The following is a 25284-nucleotide window of genomic DNA, read 5'->3' on the forward strand; positions in this document are numbered from 1 at the left end:
GCTTTGCTTCCCTTTCACCATTATTCTAGGTTCCTAAACATTTTTGCTGCTGTTTTTCACTTTGGAAACATTTACTCTTAAATAGCAGAAGATACTATGCATACGAAGCCTGTGAATTTTTAAGAGTCACTCAGACCTGAGCAATACAAAGAGAAAAGAAGTGAAGGGTTGGAGACGGGCAGACGGTGAGCTGTGCAGACAAGCACTGCAGCCGCAGTGTTATTGCAACATGCTAAAGCATGGCTTGCCAGAACTTCTAACTCCTATTTTTACAAGCTTAAAAATGCAAATACAAAGTCTCACTGTAAGGCTGAAAGTTGGGAGCTCAAGTTTCAGCTAAAAAGTACATTCCTCGTGCTGTCAGTACTTAAGATTATGAAAGAATTGCACGCATATTGAAAAACCTGATTTGGTGTGTCTCTAAATTAGAAAAAAAAAAAAAAAAAGAAAGCTTACTTTGTAATGATTTTGGAAAGGTAAAGAAAGGGATGAACAGCATGAAAGGTGCTTTTCATCAGTTGATTACATATGTTTGTTTTAAAGTGATTGTATAGGTATCGTTTTCACAAAAGTGCTCACCCGAACTTCAATAGAGGTTTTGAATGTGAAGGAGTACATCAGTGCTGCTGGGTTACCCTGTATTTGAAAAAATAGCTTTGGACATTTTTTAAATGCATAATGCTTACTATTATATACACACGACATACACTTTCTATACTATAGTTACAGGACAGAACCTGGTAACACTTCCCCAAATACCCTGAGCACCCAAGCAGCTCTGGCTTGGGTCTCTGAGCTGCCCTCCCTGCATCTCAAACCATGTCAAGGCGACCGGGCTGTGATGAACTATCCTCATTAACAGTGAACTTCTGTGTTTTGATGAGGTAAATGAATAACTATGTTTCCTCCCTAAGTGGTCTATAAATCATCAAGGCATTTAGCCACTTAGCTGTGTGCTGTCAAATATACTTTGCAATGGCCAAACACAATCCATATGATGAACTTACACAGCTGGAATTTTCTGAGCACCGGTAACTTCTTCCCTCATGACTGAAAACAAAAAAAATTGGATGAGAAGCAAAGCTACACCAGTACTTTGTTGTCCACCTGAATCCACAAGCAGCCTGACCCCAAGATGCTGTAGGATGTCAAAGGTGTGAACTGTAGGAAAGGAAGAAAAAAAAGAAGTAGGAAACTCACAGAGAAAGAAAAGAGGGGGGAAAAAAGGAAGAAAATAGATAATAAAGGAAGTATCAGTGACCCAAGGAGGCACAGATTTCCTGCATAATGTGCAAAGTAGAGGCAGAATAAAATAATCTATAGCTAAAAGGCAGAGATAATATTCACCACAGCTTTCGTGCACTGTCACACTGTGTGTCAGCAGAAAGACCAGTGTTCACAGATACACTAGAGTCAGATTTGGAAACAGAGCTGCCCCTGTCCGCTGCTGGGGCCGGACTCGTGCCATTCTCTGCCATTTCAGCTCAGCTCGACTTTGCCTGTGGGACCGCCATAGTGATGTGGTGGACACAGAAGCATAGAGTTAGAATGCATCTCCTCTGCCTTCCTTTCTGCTGAACTGATTTTAACCTAAAATAAATGGGGTGTGGGGGGTGTGGGGGATAAAGGATCTGACTGTGCTTGACCTTTTTGCCTCTGGCAGCACAGTGAGCGGAGCCTGGGGGCAGAAGGATGAGCAGAATGCTTCCGAATCTCTGACACAGACATGCAGCGTCGCCCAATTCACCTGGTCCTGCCAGAGCAGCAGCCAACCTGCCTCCCTCGTGCTTGTTCAGACCCATCGACCCCAGGGGCTGCTAAAAGCGGAAGGATGTATTTTCCCTCACATTAATTAAATATATATATATATCTGCACCCTTTGTGCATTCAGTTAAAAATTACACACTGAAAATCCCAGAGGGCTCACAAAAGGGAAGGAGTCCGCTTGCCTTCAGGCTAACCCCGCTAACCCATGGCAGATGAACGCGGCCCGAGCCCCATCCCCACCCCACTGGGGTGGCTGCCCCCAGGCCCCAGGCGTGAGGCCCGCAGGCCCCCGCCATGTCGCGCCCAGGCCGGCCGGCCGCCATCCCCTCGCCTGGAGGGGCCCCTAGCGGCACCGTCCCGTCCCCGGGAGCGGAGGCCTCTCTCTGCTGCCTTTCTAAAGCTGTGTATGTATCGCAGGTGTTCGTCTGTACTCGAGACATACTCACAAGCTTCACTTCGACCTGGGGCCCCGTGAGAGCACAAGCACAAACGCAAAGGGGCGCGGACAGACAGCCCACGAACCCTTCCCGTGATCGCTGGTGGGGATGTGATTAGGCAGGCAGAAGTCAACCAGAAACAGAATCGCCCACTAACACCAAGTTTAGCAGTCGCCACGGAGTCTCTACAGGTCCCACAGAAGTGGGACACCAAAGGCCACCGGCTCAGGCCACGTGCATTTGGCTCCCCTCCAGAGGCGATGTATTAGGGGAAGTCACTAAATAAGGTTGATGAGGTGGTGACGGACCTCGGGAGGTCTCCAGCCCAGCCTCCTGCTCCAGCAGGACCAGCCCTGACTGCACATGGAGTTGTATAGGGCTTGGTCCAGCTGGGCATTGAAAACCTCCAAGGACAGAGCACCCGCAGCCCCTCTGGGCAACTTGTCAGTGTTTAATTATCCTCACAGAGATTTACTTTTTTCTAATAGTTGCTCAGAAAATCCCATTTCAGTTTGCAACAATTGTCCCTTGGAGGCTGGCTCCATCTTTTATTTAACATCCCCATAGGTACAGGCAGGCTGCTTTAAGGTCACCCCAAAGCTGCCTCTTCTCCAGCCCCTGTCCCTCAGCCTCCTCCACAGGGCATGCTCTCCGGGTCCCTGGCCATCAGAAAACCTAGGACTCTGACTGGTATACATGATTAGCTACTGCCATATAAACCGGCATAAATGCTAAGATGTATATATGTGAAGCCACAGCTGGAATATTAGATAGTTGTCTAGCACAACAGCAACAAACTTCACAACTACACATCTGTTGAAATGAAAGGCTGGCAGCAGAGATCGTGTATGGTTTAATAAAAGGGCAAACCTCTGTCAGGGCAGCAGAGGGAACCTAGTTACCATTTTTCACAAGGCATGACTCACTATGAAATGCACATGAATATGCTAAATGCCTTTAAAACTTAATGCTTTCAGTATGAGTCATGCTCCAAAATGCTAGTGTGTTTTATACCAAGAGAGCCCTCTGATTCACATACCAAAGAGGAGCATAATGATAATTCGATGCAGGTAAATTATTTGTAGCAAGACAGACGTCACACTAGACAAATACGAGCTGCAGTCCAAGAAACCGTGCTCAGTGCCTCACACTTGGGGAAAACTAGAGGAATGATTGGCACCTTCGTATACATTGCTGGGAGTAGCAATAATTAAAAGAGCATTAGTGGGAGAAGCATACCTCTTCCAGGAATTTTGGCTCAAACTTGAAGCCTGCATGACCACAGGCACTTAGCATCTGATGACAAAACACTTTGAGAAAATGTGGAGCTCTGACAGACTGCAGGAGACCCCTTCCCTTTGTACACCATCAAAACCCACCTCTAGCAGAGAAAGGAGGCCTGAATAAATCTCAGAGTCAAAGGAAACACAGGAGGTGGATCTGGGCACCCTGGGTGGTTCTCTGGGAGCAGCTCTCCTCTGCTGTGGCCAGGAGCCACATCCCTGGGCAGAGGCAGAGCAGTGCTGCACCCAAGCTGGTCCCTCGCACTCATTCAGGTGCCCTGGCAAGTCACTGATGCGTACATGGCAAATTCAACCCCTGTGCAAAACGACCTCAGTACACCCAGTAAGCTGACAAGGTCAAGAGCTGCTGCACAGAAGTAGGCACAAACTCAGTACCCTGGCTCAGGGACACTGAATAAAAGTCACAGATTCAGCTTCTGCAACCTGTGAAGACAGCATCAAAACCACCCAGTCAGACTGGTTAGCTGGCCACTCCACTCCCCTGCACTGGAATCAGGATTTCCAACTTGCTCCCCAAGGGAGCTGGAAAAATAAGTCGTCACCATTACAGAACTGCACCAAGACATGAGGAGATCAGCAGCAAGACTCCCACTGACACAGGTAAACTCAACCAGGTACCCCAACAGGCTCCAAAGAAACTTGACCCAGAAAAAAGAAAACTAACTGCTATTCTGAATGGGGGAAAAAATAAAAATGGGGAACAAAAAGGAAAAAAAAAAAGGAAAAAAAAGTACTTCTTATCCTTTCTTTTTCCTTCCATTTCTTCCATTTACAAGCTTGTCTCTGCCTAGCAGCTAATCACTCATTTGTCTATGTTTCTAAGGGAAAAGTATTCAACATGCCCAGAACAAGAGAGTATCAGAACGGTCAGTGCAGTCTGCCCGTGAGCTGCAGAGCCATTGATCTCAGAGACACAGAGACACACATATTTCTTCTTTCAGCTGCCATTGATCACTATTTTTTCAGACTAACCAATGCAGAAAAAACACCATGAACGTTCAGCATGCCAAAGCATACTTGAACTGCTCCGACACGTTACGCTGGAATTAAAACAAAGAGTTATTTCTGGTTTGTTTTATTTCCTCGCTAGTGTGTCAACTGTTTCAAGATCCCTTGCCGACAGCAACTACCCTTTGCTGAGAGCTAATGAAGTTAACTTCAAAAGTAGCCGTGTCCTGGGCTAGACCTGATGCTGGGGATCAGGCGTAGGCTACCTGGTAGTACGAGGTATTGCGCCCAGCACCAATGTGCTGCTTAAAGTACGGACAGGATGCTATGGATTGTGAACTCACCAGAAGTGAATCAAAACCTTAATACATCTGGGGGGTCTCTGAACAAGACAGGCTTCCCTGCCACTGCAGCAGGGAGAGGGTCTGCACACTTGTCCCGGCTTGAGGACACTCGCGGCACAAGAGCATCCCACCAGAGCTGGGGCTCAGCTACAAAGGGCTGGCAGCCAAGGTGCTAATTCATAATGTATCCATAAACACTTTTATTTTTCTGGAGCTACATCAAGGTCTGGAAGCAGAAAAAACAGTTACTCCAAACCAAAACTTGGCACTGTGACCCTGCTTGTGATTATTTCAAAGCCAGCAAATTCCCAGGATAGTTAATAGCATAGTGCTCTGCTTAGTAGGGAGAAAATCCACAAAAACAAAAGTGGAATAAATGGAGAGGCAGTGGTACCTCTGAGACACCAAAAATACAGAGGGCTGCAAACCAACCAAGGGTCAACAACACACAGCTTTTGCAAAGACCACCAAGGCACACGCTTAGAGGAAAGCGCAGACACATCTTGAGAGGTAGCTACTTCTCTCTGCTCAGCCGCAGTGAGGCTTCAGATGGAAGACTTTGCCCAGCCTGGGAAATAACCCTTGCAGAAAAAGGTGGGCACATTTGGGATAGCGTCCAAGAAGCAAGCAACATGTTTAGAAGAATGATCTATAGGTAAAAGCTCAGAAGACTGAGTGGGGAGAAGGCAACAGAGGTGACAAATACATCCCAAGATGTATTGAGACCAGATAACAGTATGAAAAGGGCAGTTATCAGTTCTGCAAGCAGGAAAAACAAACAAACAAACAAAAAAACTTCCTCTACATTTAATAAGTAATAAAGTAAGTAAAAGTAAATTTAATAAGTAATAAGTAATTTTAAGTAGAGGGTAGTAGGAAAATTCTTTTTGACTGCACGGAGAATAAAAGCCTGGCATGTTTTGTGTTTTTTTTTTAAGGTTGTGAAATCACCCTCATCAGAGGTTTTGAAGATAAATATCTATCCTTCTTGGGGGCAAGGAGATGGACTAGGAGATATCTTGAAGTCCCTTCTGGCCCTAAATTTCTAGAAGTACTCCAGTTGCACTATTATACCCTTCCTTGTCAGTAGGCTCCTACAACAAGCCTTAAATAAAAATAAATAAATAAATAAAAGTGCCCTTAATTTAGTTCCATAAAGATGATTCTCATCTTCCCCCTTGCTTTGATTTTATTGAGTCATCAGCCCATACCTCTGGGTCACACCTCGCTGAACAGAAGAACCTCTGGTGCTCTCCCATGCCATAAACATGGTGGATGCAAAACCCATCAGCTCTGGCAGCTTTATGACAAGATGATGTCATAATGTCAGCTTTATGACTACGTGGCAGCATAACCCCGGGTCTTGCACCATACCCACAGATAATGGCTTATTGAATATACTGAATTTCACCAAGGAGCGGAAAGCAAGTCAGAGGTGAGGGGCAGGAACGGATAATTGAAAGATTTAAAACAAATATGTAATAGTCATATCTGCTTCCTGTTTCCAGAGTTAAAGGAATTTCCTGTTTCCAGAACCAGCTATTTAAGGAAAATACTGACAACAGAGGGTGTTTTTTTTTTCCCCTCAATACCGCCAAATAAAATAAGTTAATAGGGCCAGTGTTCCTGAGCACATTCTTTGGGGAGGAGTGGCTGCTCGTTTGCAAGCTGCGCAGATCAACGCATCCCTGGTGGACGAGCCACCAGCCTGCCCAGCCACCATGCGTGGTGGCCACCTGGAGAAGAAGAACGAGGAGAGCTTAGAGAGCACCTGCAGCCCCTGCACGAAGAGGGTTCTGCCTCTCGGCTCCTTCTTTCAACCCGTGACACTCTCACCTGCAATTAATATTGGGGTCAATCCAGACTGAGTGGAATATCTGCACCGGTAAGGTGGGACCCTGGGTCAGAGGGCCAAGGTCTGCACAACAGCCCCAGCAAGGAAAAACGTGACAGCTTCAGTGGTAGGTGCACAGAAAACCAGGCTGGATGAATGCAACCTAAAGGCACACAGTATGTTCAGCTCCAGTTCAGCTCCATCTCTATCTTCTCTATATTGATATTATCTTTAAATTGAAAAAAAAAATAAAAATAAAAGTGGCACAATAGAATAGAACAGAATAGTTCAGTTGGAAGAGACCTAGGAAGATCATCTAGTCCAGCTGAGTGACCACCTCAGGGCCAAACAAAAGATAGAGCACGTTATGGAGGGCATTATCCAAGTGCCTCCTGAACACTGACAGCATCGGCATCAACGATCAGACGGGTGGGAGCTCCTTTATCACTCAGTGTTGGATATTAGCACAAGTACGTATTTTCCAAACAGCCTACAATACGCATCCAGTGGAAACTAGTACTCTGGTGGAAGGCAAGACAAAAAGAAGCAACGATTTCCATTCTGCAAGAGGAAAATGACTGCAGTAACAAGGGTGGCCGGAGCACCAGGGGTAGGTGCTGCAAGAGGGGGATCTCCGAGGGGAGCCCGCTGCCATCCCCAGGGCCACCCACACCGACAGACGGGGAGAGCCAGCATGGGCGAGGGGCCCCACAACCAGCCCCGGCTCTCTGCTCCTGCGATTACTCGGCAAAATACCCGAAGACTTATTTTCTCCGAGGATGAAGCCGGATGCCTTTCATTCCAGCTGTTTTTACAGATTAGTCAGTCAAGGAGACACAAAAGAAATCCTAGATTGCTCACTTGTGTAGTATTGCTGTCATGCTGTAATTTTAGTAGTTTCCATCTCCGCTTCAGGGCAGCTCAGACATGTAAAAGGAAAAAAGAGTGGGGTACCTTCAGTTTACAATAGCAGCTGAATGTTTGCAAACTGCTTTAATGTAATGTTTAGCGAGGCATTAGAGAGAACCATTTGCTCACGTTTAAGTGACTTAAAGGTATATCCCTGCTGACAAATGCAGTAGGGCCCTGACCTCCCCAGAAATATATACCCAAAAAAAAGTTTGTAAGCAGGGCTTCATACCTGTTTATGAACGAAAAACAGATAGATGGGGTTGGTGAAGGGTTTGCTGGGCTTTCATGCGGGAGGCTGTGCAGGCAGAGGGGAGCTGGCGCTGCTTTATGGGGGGACAGAGGTGGGTCGCGTGCCCGCCGCCACCCGGTGCTCGTGGCATGGGGCCCTTCCAGGGTGGCAGTGCGTAAAAGACGCGATGAAGCATTTCTGCTGGTACAGCAACAGCAGCCTGTGAGCAGCCTTCTCCTCCCGTCCTCCAGGGTCTGCCGCTCTCCTCCGTACCTCACACGGCATGGGGCTTAGCCCTAGCCTCGATCTTGATCAACAAGTCTTCCAACACAAAAATGTTAGGGCTCTGCCATCGTCCCGATCTCAAAGCAGAAAGCGGAGCCTGAGAAGTCGCACCAGGCTTCATAATTCAGGAGTTTCCTGATGGTCTTCTTCCTGCCTCCGCAGGAATCCACGGGCTTATCCATCTGCAGTTACGCAAAGCACATTTAAGCAGGCGCAAATTCGGGGGAAAGGAGGCGAAGGGAGTTGGACGGGATTGCCGCTACCCTTGCATCACTCCCGTGATTAACCGGAAAGATTTGTTATGGGGAAATGCACCAAATGGGGGGAGCAGAAGGCAAAGACAAAGGCTTGGCAATGGTCAGTTTGGGTGTGAGAAACACACAAAAAATGTTGCTTCAGATTTTTGCAGTATTTAAATGAAATGTTCTTGTGTTATTGATACTTTTGTCCGTGAAATATTTGGGGTGCTTGAGTTAATACACAGACAGGTGTCCAAGCGATCTCTCAATCCCATTTCCTGCCATTTTGCACCAGCAAACACAATGCTGGATGGAAACACGCCTGTTTGCCCCAGCTGCCAAACCACATATGCATATTGCACAAATCTGGCGTGTTTTTCCTGGACACTTTTTCCACCTGTTTCCTGGAAGGTAACGACAGTCAGCAGGGAAAGAGCAGCGTTTAAGGGTCAAGGTGCTGTCAGCAGCCACACAAATGGGTGCAAAATCCATACGCCAGCTCTATTCCCTTGGGGACGCCTTCACCCCATTGCACTCCCTGTGTGGTTTTCTGGAGGGGGTGAAACACAAATCCTCCCGTTTCTCCCCTCAGGCCCATCCCCTGCCCCTCATCCCAGGCAGCGGGAGCTGTGTGGAGCTCAGGTAGGTGAACGGGTGCTGTAGGGCGTTCCTGTGGCCAGCACCGTGGTGGGCTTGCACAGAGACCTCCAACAGCAGGCTGTGGCACTACCAGCTTGCAGAGCCGGCTCAGCGACAGCCCACTGATGGCACGGTCAATCTGGGCAGCAAGGAAGCTCCCAGGGCTGATGTGAAACCTTCCTTCTCACGTGCCCTACAGCCCAACACTTCTCCTGGGCTACGTTTCAGAGAGGGTCAGGCACAATCAGGCTCCGGGAAGCCACGAAGATCCCCTACAAGTCCCCACACTGCCAGGTGATTTTTTTCCCGCAAGCTAAGGGAACGTCTTGCAGCTTCAAGGGCTTGGCCAGAGCTGTAAAGGCGTTGTGTCCATCTGACCACAGAGTAGCTGCAAATGTTTCGGGATGTGATCAGCAGAGCCTGTTTGCCATGATACCGTGGGATTCCCAGCACGCAGCCACCGCGGCATTCCCGGGATCCCAGGGCCTGAACGTGTGGTGAGCTCAGGACGTGTCCAAACAGCTCCGAAGTGCTAGCTGGTGCTAAAAGGCAAATTCTCACCGCCTCGCTCGCACTCCCCATAGCAGAGCACGGGGCTGGACACACCAGTGCTGCTCTGTGACAGAGCTGCTCTGTCTGCCCCTGACAGCACTGCCGAGAGCTGTGGGAGATGCTTCCTGCAAGAGAAGGACCAAAGTTGCCTCCAGACCAAGCGTCCCGCAGTAACGGAGCACACAGTGCGGCAAGGCTGCAGAGTCGCGCCCAGAAGCCAGGACGATACATCACAAGCAGCAATATGTTACTCAGTGACCTGAAGCACCGAACCTGACGGACCCGCAGTCGTTCAGGAAGCCTGGAAGAAGGCAAACTGGGCTCCGATTTCACAAGCAGCTGAACAAGTGCAAGCTTGACAGCACCTACTCTGTAGCTCCTGACCTTCGGAAGGTATTGGAAAAGGTGTTGAGCAGGGAGAAAAATAAACATAAAAGAAATCAACCCCAGACTGGCTATGCCCCACCATTTCACAGCCGAGCACTCGATGCCATGAGGTGGAGGTGGCTGGCAGGGCTGAGCAAGGAGGGTCCCCAAGGCCGGTGGCGACGACCTGAGTGACGTGACTGGCGAGAGCCACAAGCCGTAAGCCTCGCTTACGAGCTCACTGCCACCTCTGCCAACACCAGCGGGAAGCATCTGCCGAGAAAAACCTGGTGCAGACCGCAGCAAGGCAGGGAGCTGCCTACCGGCCGGGGAACGCAGCCACCAGCGCTTGCGGCTCCGCTTCGCCCTTGCCACACCGGGCTGCGACACCTCGCTTCATTTGGAAGAAACGTATGCACAGGAACCAGATCTTTTTTTTTTTTTTTTTTTTCCTCCCAATGTCAAAATAATAGGCGGCAGCAAGTTTGTCTGCTTTCTTGGCATATGAGCTGTGCCCCAGACAGCACAACCGAGGACACCAACTGAGGGTTTGCTGAACGGGAGCTTTGGTGAGTGATGCGGCAGGGTTTTCCTCCCGCACCAGGCACAGCCAGTGGCCTGGATCCTGCATACTCCTGGCTTTCTGCACTGTGATTTTATGCTACCGTGGCTTCAGTCTGAGTTAGTAAGGCAGCTTGCATACCAAGAAAATATTTCACTAATATTTACGAACAAGTTCTGGGTTTGCATGTTAAGCATAACCAGAAGAGAAAAATTAAAACACTCTGCATAGGCTAGGTGCTTGAAAAAAGTATTGCAAGATATTCTAACACCGTTCCTGTGAAACCTTTGTTATCATGAATTACTCCAAAGCCAGATATCCACAGACCACACACATTAGCAGAATCTAGATGGAAGTTATGCAGAACGTTCAGATAAACGAGCAATTACTTATCGTGTCGAAATCAAGCACAGTCACTTTCCCCTTGTTCTTTTACAGGTAAAATAATTTCATTATATGTACATCATTTTTTATCTTTTAAGTGCTGTTGAGATGCCATTTACATTTACCAACTTGCATTTCACAATGTTTCAGCTACTGGGGGCATACCCCCAGAAATCTCAGGCAATTTTAACTACATTTTACTCCCAGTGAACTAGCAAAAATTGACACAGCAGAAATTCAGGCATTTCTGCACTTGAGTTTGTTCCAAATGGGGGCTGGGACTCCCTGCCACTGGCTTTCACTTCGGTGAAAGCTTATCACAGGGCTCATCGAGAAGAAAAAAAAGGCTTTCAGAGCCATTTTAGGAGGCAAAAAAAAGTTTGGCACATGCAGCATTGGAGACAAAATGGGTTTGCAGGTGAGAGAGTAAAAAGAGCAGACGTGAAAGGTAAATTCAGAGAGGAAGGAGCTGTGGAGGGCGGGCAGCTGGAAGAGACAACAGCAGCGATGCAGGGAGGGAGGGGGGAAGAAGGCGGCTTGCACATGCAGAAGAGAAAATATAATCCTCACCTCCACACAAGAGGAAAGAAAATAGCGATGGAACTGGAAAAGGAAAAAAGTGGTGAAGAAAGGCAAACAGTATGTCAGGTAGTGCATGTGATGCAGGGAAGTGGCTGGACTGGAACAAGCTCACCGACATCGGGAATACCCTGAAACGGGGATTTTCAGACTGCATCCATTAATTTATATTTCACATACCTAGAAGGGAAGTCAAGGCTCTCCGTTCTACCTGACGGACCTGACTTTTTTACTGAAAGATACCACTATTTGCATTAACTGGGTAAGCACAGTGAAATCAAACAAAAGATGCAGCAAGACAAAACCATGAAAAATAGAGAGGATTTCATCAGCTGCTAGACAGCAAAGCACCTTAGGGCTTTTAAAAGCTAGGGGCACGTTGATCTAGTTTTACACTTACTATTCATTTTACCTAACAGCAACTGATGAGAATAACAAAATGTAAGCTCGCAAGATGCAGTCTTACTAGTGGCAGACACAGCAACATGTAGATCTAAGGCTGATTTAACAAATCAAAGCAGGTGACATGGATTTGGTCTAATATATCGATGTCCACACAAACCTCTCGGATCACTATCAACTCCCCAAATTTTTCAGGGAGTAACACACTACTCTAATCAGATTACTCCTTGAAGACATAAAAAATTATGCGACTTTGAAGATCAGCTCAAAACCATGTGAAATGGCCTCATGGATTGTCTGCTGCTTTCAAGCCAAGGAGCCTCGTACTCAGGAGATGGAGGAACTGCTAACAACAGGTCTTGCTTCTCAAAACTGTTGATTCCCACATGCAGTTTCAACAGTGAGATGGGGACACAGCGTATGTGCACTGAATCCAAGGCATCAGCCTTTGCACATAGGCTTTGTACAACTGGTGTAACGCTACAGTGCAACGCAATGCTTTGTGTAATTGCTTCACACTACTTTTTTTTTTCAAAGCCACTGGTTTATTTGCAGGGTTTACACAGTTACTCGTAAATGGAAAGATTTAAAACATACAGATAAATGGAAAGGTTTAAAACATACAGATAGCATCAGCTCACATATACCTATCATCAGACCACAACACATCTGGAAGGCATGCACACTGCTATCAGCGGTCCAGGGGCCTGCTCAGCCTGCCTCCAAAATCTGAAAGTCCCCTTCTAAAGCAGATTCTTCCTGAGATGAGTTTAATCCTTTTTAGCAATGAAAGCATGCCATCTGCATTCACAGTGCGTACCCAAGGGCCCCAAATCTGAAAGGTCAATCGTCTGCCATTCGTTAATGACGAGGAAATCTGTGTAGCCATTCCCCATCCCGTGACCCTCAGGGTGATGGGAGACTTGAACTCGAATTCAGTAGACCTTGTCATGACCCCATGAAGCAGCTTCTTGGGGCTGAAGGATGCGATAGGCACGTGGTAACCACATACCTATCATATATACCTATCACATACCAACAGTTTATATGGATTAGCTGGTTCGACACACTTCTGATCTTTCGAAGTATTAATACAACTTCCTATCACCTAGGAAGCAACTTTCCCCTTGTATTCAGGCTCCCTGGTCAGAAGAGGAAGAACTTTGTTTTATTTAAGATCAAAGCACGCTTTCTCCACCATAAATCCTCGCTCCATTCGCACCCCCCCACTTTGAAGTGGCCAGCTGGCTAACGCCGGGTACCTTTGCCAGTGCTGAAGGTCAGGGCCCAGCTCAGCCGTGGTGCGGTGACGTGGGAAACACAGCGCTCACAGTCACGGGTGTTCCCCGTCCATGGTCAGGCTAATTGAAGTACAAGCAGTCAGCCCAATAATTACATGTCAGGCTCATATTTGGGGCTTTTCATCTGTCTGCTCCGAGTGCATTACGAGAGGAGAGGTGTGTCGTTATTGCTGTGTGCCGCACGGGGAAACTGAGGCACGGAGCGGTGAATCTCCTTACTAAGTTCACTTAGTGGGTTGAAACAAAGCTTGGGAGGGGACCTGTTAGCACAAGTTTGAACCTAAATAGCAAAGAAAATGAAGTTATTATCTGCATTCCATCGAGTGCTGTACCATATGGTTACAGGTGGGCATGAGTCCAAGCTAAGCACCCGAACGGCTCCTTCGGCTCTAGCGAGACAAACAAAACCCAAAACTTGCATCCCCGTATTAATCAGAGCACTTCTTTAAGCTTTCCCGACGTTTCTGCTGACACTGAAGTATGAGGATCCACGTTGAAAATTTAACGAAGGATAAATCCAGCAGATGAGAACAGCCATTAACACGACATGTACCTGATCCTGTCTCCTCAAACGTCTCAGCTTCTGGGAGGATTTTTATTTCTTTTTAACATGACTACAGGCTCTTTCCTTTTCTGGCAAGACAGTATTTGGAAGTAAACTTTAACAAAGCTCTTGCTAAGAGCACCTTGGTTCCTGATTACATCTGTAGCGTGTATCAAGCAGATACACATTAATTATTCTTTAGCAAAATCAGAGATTCTGAGATTTAATAATTCAGTGCTCGTGATACAAGAACTAGCAAGTCTTTCATTATTTAGTAGCGTGCAGCTTCCCAAACAGAAGAAAAAGCAAATGAAAACCGGGTATAAATTGTTTGGCTTTTCTTTGAAAACTGCTTTGTTCTGCTGCCCTGCTGCTTCAAGCACCTGACCTCTCCCACTCCAAACTCGTGTGAGCTTGGGAAAAGGAGGCAGGGGACAAAGGACAGGGCAGGAAAGCCCCCACCTGGGTGCCCTGCGCAGACGGGATGGGCATGCAGAGAGCTTCAGCAGTAAAAGGCTTGGTTTTGGTTTAAAATGATGCTTTCCTGGGTTTCTGCTCTCAGATGTAGGATCAACCCGTTCTGGATTGCACGTTCTCTGCTGCCAGAGGGTTTCCATGGAAAAGCATGGAGAAGACACAGGGTGGTACCACTGCTACTCCCATCACACTAAAATCAGACAACCACATCCAAGCTGGAGCGAATGCAGCAACGCTACACCGTTCCTCACGTTCAGAGGCACTTCCTCCTCTGTATTGTAAAGGCTCGAGCATTTAACCCAAGAACCAGAGCCAGCCTGCTCAGACAGAACAAGGCTGAAAGCCAGGCAGCCCCTCAGCACCGCGCAGGTTCCCGTGCTGCGGGGAGGAAGGGGAGGCACCCTGCTCCGTCTTGTCCCCGCGCATCCCGTGGCTTCGCCAAGGCGCATCTGAAGCACGCAACACCACCACAGATTCAGACAAAGGCCCCCAGTTCCCTTTTAAACAACGGCACTATTTAGGGAAAGGTTTACGTTAAGCAGGGGTGTACACCAAACTGAGAAACAAGCCTAGTGCAGGCTGAAGTGTTCGTTTTCTAGTATCCCTAATTCAATACTTACATCCACCTTCAACTCTGAGCTTTAGTAAGCTCTTAACATCTCTCATACCTCTTTCCCCATAGTAAGATGTCACCAAGCCACTTCTCTAAGAAATCCTACTTTATTTTTATGCCCTCCATAAACTGACAGACAGACACCCTTGGAACTAATTGCCAAAGTGCCAAACTACTTTTTTCTTCTTTTTTTTTTTTTTTAGCATAGAAGGGTCAGTGTAAGAATTTAACCTCACCAACGGGGAATGTCACCCTAGGAATGAGTTGTTAATAAGCATTTCGGTACTGAATAGGATGCTGTGCACTGTCCAGGAGAGGCTGAAATATAAAAGCACCCTTATCTAGATGGGTGCCTGCCTGCCTCAGACAACAGGGGAGCTAACGCAACAACAAAAACAAAGCAGTTAACATGCAGCTGGGTGTTGGAAGGGGGCAGGAGATGCTGAAACAAGGGGATCTCCCCCCTGCAAAGGTTAGGAAGGTATTCAAAGGAGACGAGCACCGAGGGTATTTCGATATGGCACAAGCAAGGCCTGGCCAACCCAGGCAGACACAACCCCCCCTCACCATCCACACGGGGAAGGGGTGACCCGAGGGTGATACCTGGCTCAGCAGACGGCAGGAAAATTAGGCAGAGCCCAGAGCAGCTCAGCAAGGGGTACGGAGAGGCAGCGACAGAGAAGATCCAGCGAGGATGACCCAACAGTTGCCCAGGCTAAAGAGACCCGGGGGAAATGGGGATGCTATATATGTGTACGTGTTCGTATGTGTGCCTGAGTGAGGTAAACCAGAAGGAAGGAGGTCTCAGCGATGACAGTGAAAGATAATTACAGCCTGCGAAGGTCTGAGCTCGTAAAGACGGAAGCAGATTTCCTCGAAAGTTCGCAGCTGAGGATTTGTACACGTAGCCTGGACGCAGGGGATGAACGAGAGGCAGGAGCAGAAGAACTGCTCCCTGCATGCCCAAATGGGATGGGACTGGCAAAGACAGTGAAGGGATTAAGAAAGGGTGTTTGGGAGGGTGTCATGGCCTAGAGGCAGAACATAGGGAAGAGTGAGGGGAGGGGAAAAAAAGAACAGAAAAAAAAAAAACACCTTTGTATATAGTGTTAAAACCAAATCCCCGAAGTGAGGTAGCCCAGAGGTGAAAGGACTCAGGAGCTTATATAGGTGTTTTGCCTCATGCAGACCATGCAGTGCTTCAAACTGAAGACATGTACTTTGCAGGGCACATTTAAAGCCTGCTCACCTCCTCACCTCTCCACAGAGGAAGATAAAAGGCTGGCTGGATCCCTTTTAGTTCATGGTTTCATTTCTCCTTGCACCACAAAGTCTGAAGCAGCGTGGTGACAAGATTCAAAGGGATCTGTGTTTATTTCCACTTATAATGTGCAGTGCAGTCCAGCCAGAACACTAGCAACAATTATTTCCTACAATTATTACCACATTTCACACCCTTTCCTCTGGGTTATGAGAAGCAGCACCCCTTCCTTAACAACAGCTGCAGCCAGCTTCCTTCCTCACCAGAGACCTGCATAGCCCCCATGTGTTTCTGGGTTTGTCCTAATATCCCAGCTCCCCTTCCTCTCCCTAAAGAAACAGTTTTCAGGCCTCTACCAGAAATAACCTGGTCCTGAACTTTGTTGAAGAAACGGATGATGGTTTAAACCTTAAAACTTTCCATCATTTCTAATGCAGTAATTTAGACAGAAGGGCTTCCTCTACCTCTTAGTGCTACTTGGTGCTTGCTCAGTGTCCTCTGCCCAGGATCTTCCAGGGACGTCTAAACAAGGAGCCACAGAGCACCAGCGATTTCAAAGAGCTCCCCATCAATGCCACCGTGAACTTCACTCCTTAACAATGGAAGTGCATGCGACAAGGACTTTATTTTCATTTTATAGATGAAAGAGGTTGAAACAAAGAAATGGTTCACTTCCCAGAGCCCTAAAGAGTCTGTCGCAATTGTGCAGGGTCCTAAAATGCTTCAAGCCAAACACACATTCTGTGCAGGTCATCTTTAAACCCCACATACCTTCTCACCCCTCTGTAAAGAACAATAAGTATTCTTATTAGAGGAAAATACTTTATCTCAGTTAGGCAGCAACACCCCACGCATGGACAGGGTGATGTGAGGAGAGCATTGTAGACGAAATCTACATCAAGTGGCAAAAAACCTCTTCAAATAACAGCACAAATTGGACATTGAGGGAGCAGAAATCTCTTTTTTTTTTCAGTAAGAAAGACACTGTGATGGCTAGAAGACACTTGCACATACTTTCTTTGCAAGATGCTTCCTGTCCGCAGGCCCAAACACATTCTGCCTTAGATCAGTCTCAAGCTCCAGCTTCCTGACCCACCTCCTCTCACTCGTTCCCAGGTAACACACATTTAATTACAACTGAGATAAAACAGCTAAATGGCCACTAGCAGGCTAATAATGACAACACACCTACATGCATAATTTCGGGAGATTACATCAAGCATTCTTAGCTGAGCTGAAACTGCTCGCATAACTGTGGGGGGAAGAGGAACGTGAGCTCACCTTTTCACCAAAACTTGTGGATGTTTTAGGAGAAAAAGCAGGAAGAAGGTCCTGTATCACCTTTAGGAGAGGTCACTGGAGCAAAATATGGGTGGCCAGGTCCTCAGTCTGTGGAAGAGTATTCAGTGGATCTGTTGGGCCCTCTCAAAATCCTGCCCAGGAAAGCACTAGACTTCTGTAGACCAGAAGTAGCTTGGCAAGCAATGAAGATGAAAAAAAAAAAAAAGAAAAAAAAGAAAGAAAGACGGTGTGAATGCTGGATAGTGCTCTGGTATTTGAAGCATTGTGGCTATTTCTTAGACTTCTTTACCTGTCAGAAATGTCTAAAATGCAGCACTGCTTGACAGCAGCACTTAACCATCCTACATTCTTTATCGAGATAATTACACCCATAATAGCTGAACCTCTGCTCTGTACTGCGTCAAAGCGTTTTACCCTTTGTAATATAAACTCAAGAAATGGCTTAGAGCAAAATGAACTACGCTTTACCCACCAGCTAGCAAGATGCACATATCTTAGCTTCCACAGTGCGGCTAATAAGCTGGATGGACAGAAGCAAGAGAGAGTAAAAGCAGTTTGTTTACACAACCTAGTGCAAGATGCCCTTTGCTAGAATGCTGCCCTGTAGTAAAAAGAAGCTCACCAGAAGTAAACATAAAAGCCCTGTTTTATAAAGCTCTGCTACTAGTTTAGGAGCTCAGGGTGAGTACCCATAACGTCAATGGAGCCAAGCGGGGATAAGTCCTCAAAATGTGCACGAGTACTTGGTAGAACAACCCTATGCGACAGCGAGGAAAGCCACTGGATCCCATGCACACACATATCTGATCTGAGCTTTTTAATGGGAATGAAAAGTTTGGAGGGAAAAGAGCTCACTGGTATACTGAAAACCCCATATTCAATCTCTATTCAATCTTACATTAAACTTGTAAACTATTTCTTGATTTTCAAGGGAAAGGGTCCTTTGGACGCTGCTCAGAAGTCCAAAGCACTGCAACCCCAGCCACATCAGGCACACAGCCACAGCACAGCATACACACATACCTGTACAAGGTCCCGAGCATGACGTGCATTGAATTTCTAGTGGGTTTGCTCTTCAAACAAATGCATATTCCATCTGTTCTGTTCACTTTTACTATTTCTGTTCAGTCCCTAACACACTCAACTTCTCTCCCCCAACCCCTACAAGCTGCCAATGCCCCACGTGGGGTGGACCTTACACCCTGACCTTCCTCCCTCCCTTCCTTCTGCTCTCCCCGCTGCTCCTGGAATTTTGGGGGGTGCACATTAAGGAGTTAGCCGAGTACAGACAGAACTATCCAGGCAGCCGGGCTGGGTTTGTTTTCTTCAGGGCCAGCAAATCAAAGCAATTCTTGGAGAGCCCAGTAAAAGCTCATGTCAACACAAGGGAAGTAGCAGGAGCGCACTGCTGGAAGCAGTGGGGAGAGAGGAGATGTCATGAGCTCTTAATTCAGCCGGAATAATTCTTAATTTCCTGTGAAACCACTCCTTGAGCAGATCCACCTAAAAAAGGATGCCCAAGCAACTACCTCTCAAACCACTGCATAAGATGTAAGAAAGGCATCTCTCAAGTGAGCATCTTGCTTCTTGGTGTTCCCTACAGGAGTTACAGAGTGCCCAGCTAGTGCCACCCTTATTATCACCCCTTACATACAGCCCAATACAATAAGAAAAAATATGTAGATCATTCTCATTGCCTGGCCCAAGCTGAAGGAACAACACCAACAGAAGGAAAGCCCACCATGTTTAATGCCACGTAATTTGCCCCAATCAAGTATTCCACCAGGAACATTAAACAAAGCAACAACACACAAACCTATGCAACAACCAGAAAGCGTCAAAAATCCTAAATGAGACCCTGTGTTCCAAAAGAGTTCAACGGGTATGTTTTTACTTGCCAAATAGTTTCACAGCACACAGGTAATCCTTTTTTTTTTTTTAATTTGTTTCTTGGGGGAATTAACAAACTATATTATCTCTGTTCTGCTCATGCTACTCAAAAGAGGTGACAGAAAGAATTCTCCTCACCTCCCTAGATTATGTGTTACCCCAAATCTTTGTACGTTACGGTCACGCTATGGAAAATATTCACATGAGTAATCACACTGAAGTCATTATAACTACCCCTGAGAAGAAGCATTTAATCTCTTTATGCATTTGCTGAGATCAGGACACGAACGTGCTGAACTCATTTTGTGCAATGCACAGCATCTGTAAGTTAAACAGTCCATTTTTAAATGAATACCGTAGTAAAAATCTCCTTTTGTAATGAGTGCCAGACACCAAGAACCCCTGGCTTCACGTAGGCCCTTGCAATCCTATAAGCTCTTGGGAGGTCCCCATGTTTTTCTTTCAGTGTCAGGGGCAAATACCACAGACTCACTCTTCTGGTCCTTGAAACAAATTATCAGATGAAGAAAATGATGTGTCTGTACAAGGAAGATTGTACAATCAGCGGCATACCAGTGCACTGACCCCATTCAGCCCCACAATGGGGAATTGAAGCCCAGCACTTCCAAGCTGGGATCTTTCACTCAATACACCCAGGCTTGGGCTTTCAGCTAGAAGGGTTCCCTATCTCCAATTCCTACTGCCCAGCTTCTCAATGAAGTCAAACCATGGATGGCAAGCCGTAATTGCTCTGAGACCACAGCCAAGACACTTCCCTTTGGCCCCTTGGACTTGATGACCACCTGTGTTACATGGAGCAGAAAGGAAACATCTCCATGTGTGTCATCTCCTGTAACCCAGGAGCCCTCAGTGGCTACAAAAACTAGCTTCACATTTGGCACAGGCGGAACAAGGCAAGAACTGGCCGTACACAAAGAGGTTCTTGTGTATGCTAGATTTTTTGTTCTATGAATGTATCTATTTACTTTTGAACAGAAAAACCTTCAGGGTTTTTTATTATTATTAAGAGAAATGTTTCATAAAGAAACATGGAGTAGGCTAAACGTTTAAAACATGACTTTCTCACTATTTAATTACGTGTTGTGAAAAGGTAGCTCTTTTGTTTGTTTCAAACTTACCTCCTAATAACTTAACTTGCATGCTCCCAAATTCTTACATCAGAAAAGACAGAAGAACATCATCTCCCTATTAATTTTCTCCACAGGACTCATAACTCAACAAGCTCCCACAATATCCCTCCCTCAGACACCTCTCGTCCACGCTGTAGAGTCATGACCTATTCAGCCTTTCCTTGTACTGAAGCTGCTCTGCGCTTTGGAGCACCCTTCTCTTACATCTTTTCCAGTTCTACTTCTTTGTGTGTGTGTGTGTTTTGCATTTTTGTTGTTGTTATTGTTGTTGTTTTGGTGTTTTTCTCCAAGTTGGGGAAACAAACTTCACAAAGTATGCAACAAACCTATGCACCACAGTAGGTATGCACTGGTATAATATCAACTTCAGTTTCATTTTCTATTTCTTATACAATAGCTTTACAGACAGAAAAAAAAATCACAGAATGGTTGAGGATCACACATTACTAGGTTTGAAACAAACTCGTAAAACAGTATAAATGTCAAAAATCAGAGACGAAGCCTAACTTCCTGTCTTAGTTTCCCCAATTCTCCATCTACCTTACTGTTGTCAACTGTATGTTTCTCGAATATTTTTTCTATCCTTTAGGTTGAAGTGCCTGAGTACTTGGGCTGCTGCCTAAAGAAGACTGAGCAAAAGCTCTTGGTCCAGTTGTCTTCTCAGCCAGAATAAGTACGCAAACACTCCTCCAGTGGAAAAGCTGTGACCTTCAACAAACAAACCAACTCCATTTAACAAGGTAGCTCACCCCCTGCAGTTAAACTCCCATACCAAACATGTTCTGATGAAAAAGAACAAAGACATTTGAATTGTGTTTGTAGTGCATCTGTGTTCTCAGCACTGTCCACTCATCATCAGTCATGAGCGTTACGAGCACAGCATGCCCAGTGCCACCACCATCAACTGTAACACACGCTGACACCCAACACAACGTGGGATGGTGAAGGAAAAGAGATTTCATTTAAATATGTGGCAAACACACAGAGAGAAGGAAATAGAAGCTGCACCAACAGCAATCCTTTTGACATAACATCTGTATTTTTCCCTCACATGCTGTTTACGATGCATGGCAATAAATTTCAAAAAGGAGCAACACCACAGCCTGTTCAGGTTTGAAGCTTCCAAAGAAAGAGGACAATGTTTTACTTTCAAGGAGTCGGGAGCTAAGAGTGTGGGATAACTTGCCCAGACACTGCTAGCTAATCAGAAAGGAGAGAAAAAAATAGCTTTAGTGACTTGATCAAAGAATAGACTCCTATCTAATAAAGTGAGGCGTGCCCTTTCCAATATATTAGTCAGAGAGGCACCTCTGGCTTCTACATTTATAAAATCATGTGTATAATTGCCTGGGCTTGCAAATGCCACTATATGTATTTCTAGCAATGCTTTGAGCAGCATATTTTGTATGAGCTCTACCATCAGGAAAGGTATATATTCTCACTCAACTGGCAGCAAACTTTGCTTATACAGAGACACTTTTGTAATGTTTAAATGCAAAAGTGTTCCAGAATAACTGGAATACACAAGGAGAGAATAGTTTGATTTTATTCCACCGTATCTTTTATAATCCACTCAAAACCCGACACTTACAGCACTACAAAGAAAGATACAGTTTGTCCAGAAGACAACAGAAAAATGTATTTATTCTTGCTAGCAACTAAATAACAGGAATATTCAGTTTTATCAGCAGCCTTCAATGTTAGCCTGGAATAACTAAAAAATGTGACCTCTCCTCTCTACTGAGTCCAGTGTGAGTTTGGCTCCAGCACTTACAGAATAGTTTTACCCAGTTGATGTTATTGATATTATCTTCTCAACCATGAGGAGAGCTGTAAATTGTTTCTGAAAGAGCACTCTCATTTCTGGAGACCTAGAAAGTATTTCCTGGCTGGACTCTTAGAAGCTGATCTGTTAATAAATCAACAGAAAAACATATTTTCTTGAGCAAGAAGGAGATAAAATGGATATTGTTTTTAAGAAGAAAAAGACAAAAGAAATCACATAGCCTAGGTTTTCATATATTCTCTCTCCTGTCTTCCTCTTAGCTTGAGGCATCTATATACCTCATTTTTCTGGAAACACAATCGAACTCTTGCTGTCTTGCTACAAATAAAAGTTGTTTGTCTTTTATTCAAGAAGGAGTGAGAAGCTCTAAAGTTACCAAGCTTGCCTCCTCCTGCAGCAACCCAGAAGAGTTTAGGTAACAGCTGCTAAAAGCACATCGGTCAAACACCTAGATGGCTTCTTCCTCTAACTAGTCCCTGTCCAGAAGCTGTGGCGTAGTTGTCTGTATCTGCTAACCAGCACCAAACATAACCAACCTAACCCTGCATCACTAGCAGATGAACAGATCTGTCATATTAGCAATAGCAGCAGATGGGCCAGAAAGCTTACAAACTTTATATGGTTCCTGTATTTTAGTGACATCATGGTCCATGCAAAAATATGTAACTAGGGTTTGAGGTTGTCTTTTTTTTAAATTAATTTATTCAGAAGACAAATGAAGCACTTATTTTCATAGCCGAGAGGGTATCAACCAGGCTGCAGAAACACTGAAATTAAAGCATGAATGGTCAATGTCTCCTCCAACCTGCCTTCAAGGAGACCAACTTCAAGGCCTGTAGCCTCTGTAAAGTGTTTTCCACCCAAAGGCTGAGATAAGAATGAAAGGCAGGAGATAAGAAGGAAATGCTCACTAACAAGAGTAGTTAGTAAGTCTAAAGCCAGACTGAAAGCACGATTTAATGAGCTGAGCAAAGACTGGGGTTGCACAAGAAGCAGGTCAACTGCAGAAAGAAAAGTCACGCAAGAAGTAGAAAATGAAGTTGTAAGACTTAAATAAATAAATAAACTTGGTTAATTTGTTTTCTGGAACTTCCATACACCAAGTCATTACAACCCCCATTTCTCAGCATTTAAAATTAAAGAAAGGTCAGGCTTACTGGCTATTCCAAAAGGTCTACTACAGTTACTTACAGCAGCTATTGCTAGGTTTCTGGCAAAAAAAAAAAGTAAACCATGGAAGTGGCTGACACAAAAAATAATCTTTCCCAAGAACAAGCAGTGTGGTAATAAGTGATCCTCCTCTAATAAGCTGCTGGCAACTATGGCTCTGTCAATCACCTTAAGGTCTGTCAAAACAGACAAGTACGGCTGAGGCAGGCCAACATTTTGTGGTGTTTTTTGCTGTGTTTTGTTTTTCTTTAAAGAATGAGCCCATTGCATCCGAGGGCACTAGCTAACTAATCTTGCTCACATCCCTGTGATTCAAAAAGTTATTCCATTTGTCTCAAAAAAGCGTGTCCAAACAGCGTGGGTGGAACACGCCAGACGGCACTTGGTGCTCCCGGGTCTCCCACTGCACAGAGAAACTTGAGGCTGGAGGACCCAGGGGAACCTGTTATACAGGAGCCAGTTACAAAAGGACCTGGCCACAGCAAAACACACAGGAAACATGGAAATCATCCACCAGATCTGCTGTTAGGTGCCACCACCATATTCAATGGGGCGTTACATCTAGATGGCCTGGCCTACTCTCATGGCTGGCTCTGCTGCAAGCAGAAGGTTGGAAGGTTGGGCCAGAGACCTCTGGAGGCTCCTTATGAGCCTTATGAACTGCCTTACGATCCCACAAATACCTGTTCTCAGACTGTAATTCAGAGAAGATAGGATTGCATGTCCATAAGGATTTATCCAGGTCTCTATCCTATGTTAGGACCTGGCTTACTGTGGGCTCCCATGTCAGAGTGAAGGGGAGAGGAGAGACCTTCACAGTGCTGACCCACGCCAGCTGAAACCATGGTGGCAGTGCAGACCAAGAGGGAGATTTGCTCCTGCTAAAAATGTGAAGAAGGGACTATACTCCTGTAGTCAAACATTTGACCCAAGTGCTTTCCATAGATACCCTATGAGCACCAAAGAAGTCCCCATTTGCTAGGCCCACATGCTGTTTCTCAGCCCAGTTGTTCCCACAGCTGTTTGGCACCACGCCTTGCCTTAACCATCTCATGTTTTTAAGGGTCAAAACCACACTGTTTACAAAACACATGGTCTGACTTCACAGCAAAACACCACCATATCCACTCCGAGAGCCAACTTTTGACAGCTTAGCCCCGGCTAGCACCACCTCCAGCCTAAGACACTTCTGGAAACCACTAGGAGCGACCTGACATCCCAGAGAGAGATGGTGGTTGTAGAAGCAGCTAGAGGAGAGCCAAAGAGAAAAACAACGATTCTGCCAGCAGGGGGGCAGCAGGTAGGCTGGGGAGGGACAAGCTGTTATCCACACTTCATCAGGCTGGTGAGATCCTGGCACAAAGCCACCAGTGGAGAGGAAGATGAGAACCTGCATGACAGCGCAAGCTTTTAGTCGGCAAGACAGCATTAAGAAAAGGTCAGTTACGGATAAAGGTAAAAGCCATGCTTCCTAAGCTGACAGAAAAAGAAATTCAAAAGGCAGGAAGCGGAAAGCCACAAGGAATTCACTGCAACAGCTCAGTTTGGAAAGGAGGGTTGCAGTATCCCAGCACTGAAGTGTAGTCTAAAAAACCTGAGCTAGCTTCCATCCAGGGACTTAAGTCACTTACTGCAGCAGCTCGTCACAGGCTGCCAGAGCAGCAGGATGAGTTAGCCACTGCTGAAGTCCATAATTATTGCTGAAGTTGAGGAATACAAACCAAACCTGAGCTGGCCACTTCGAAACTAGTTCACATACATTTATGTTCAGCTGAAACATGACCAGGAAAAAAATCAAGCAGCCTAATGAGGTAGAAAAGTTTGGTCATCTTGCAAAAGCACTGAGACCTTGACTTGAGGTGCAAATCTCACTTTTTTTTTTTTTTTTAAACAATAATTAGGAAAGAATAAGCTTGCAAGAAAAGCCATATACCTAAAACCTACCTAACATCATGCAACGATCATTACCTTGCCGTTCATTGAAAGAAACACCATATAACCATATA

The 25284-nt window shown here is 45.8% G+C and overlaps 1 protein-coding gene across 4 annotated transcripts in view; it reads right to left on the reverse strand.

Moving 5' to 3' along the window:
• The window catches only part of LOC118253499 (storkhead-box protein 1-like), a 60096-nt gene that overhangs the window by 23956 nt on the left and 10856 nt on the right, over positions 1-25284 (reverse strand). The window contains exon 2 of one of the 4 annotated variants that reach the window (XM_035557926.2): positions 609-636. The exons of the other annotated variants lie outside the window; for them this stretch is intronic. Coding sequence (XP_035413819.1) covers positions 632-636 — 5 coding nt within the window. The 3' untranslated portion in view covers positions 609-631. Of the gene's footprint in view, positions 1-608; positions 637-25284 lie in introns of those variants that run through there. 4 annotated transcript variants of the gene reach the window in all.

This window comes from Cygnus atratus, chromosome 4, assembly GCF_013377495.2.
Source record: "Cygnus atratus isolate AKBS03 ecotype Queensland, Australia chromosome 4, CAtr_DNAZoo_HiC_assembly, whole genome shotgun sequence".
Taxonomy (NCBI): domain Eukaryota; kingdom Metazoa; phylum Chordata; class Aves; order Anseriformes; family Anatidae; genus Cygnus; species Cygnus atratus.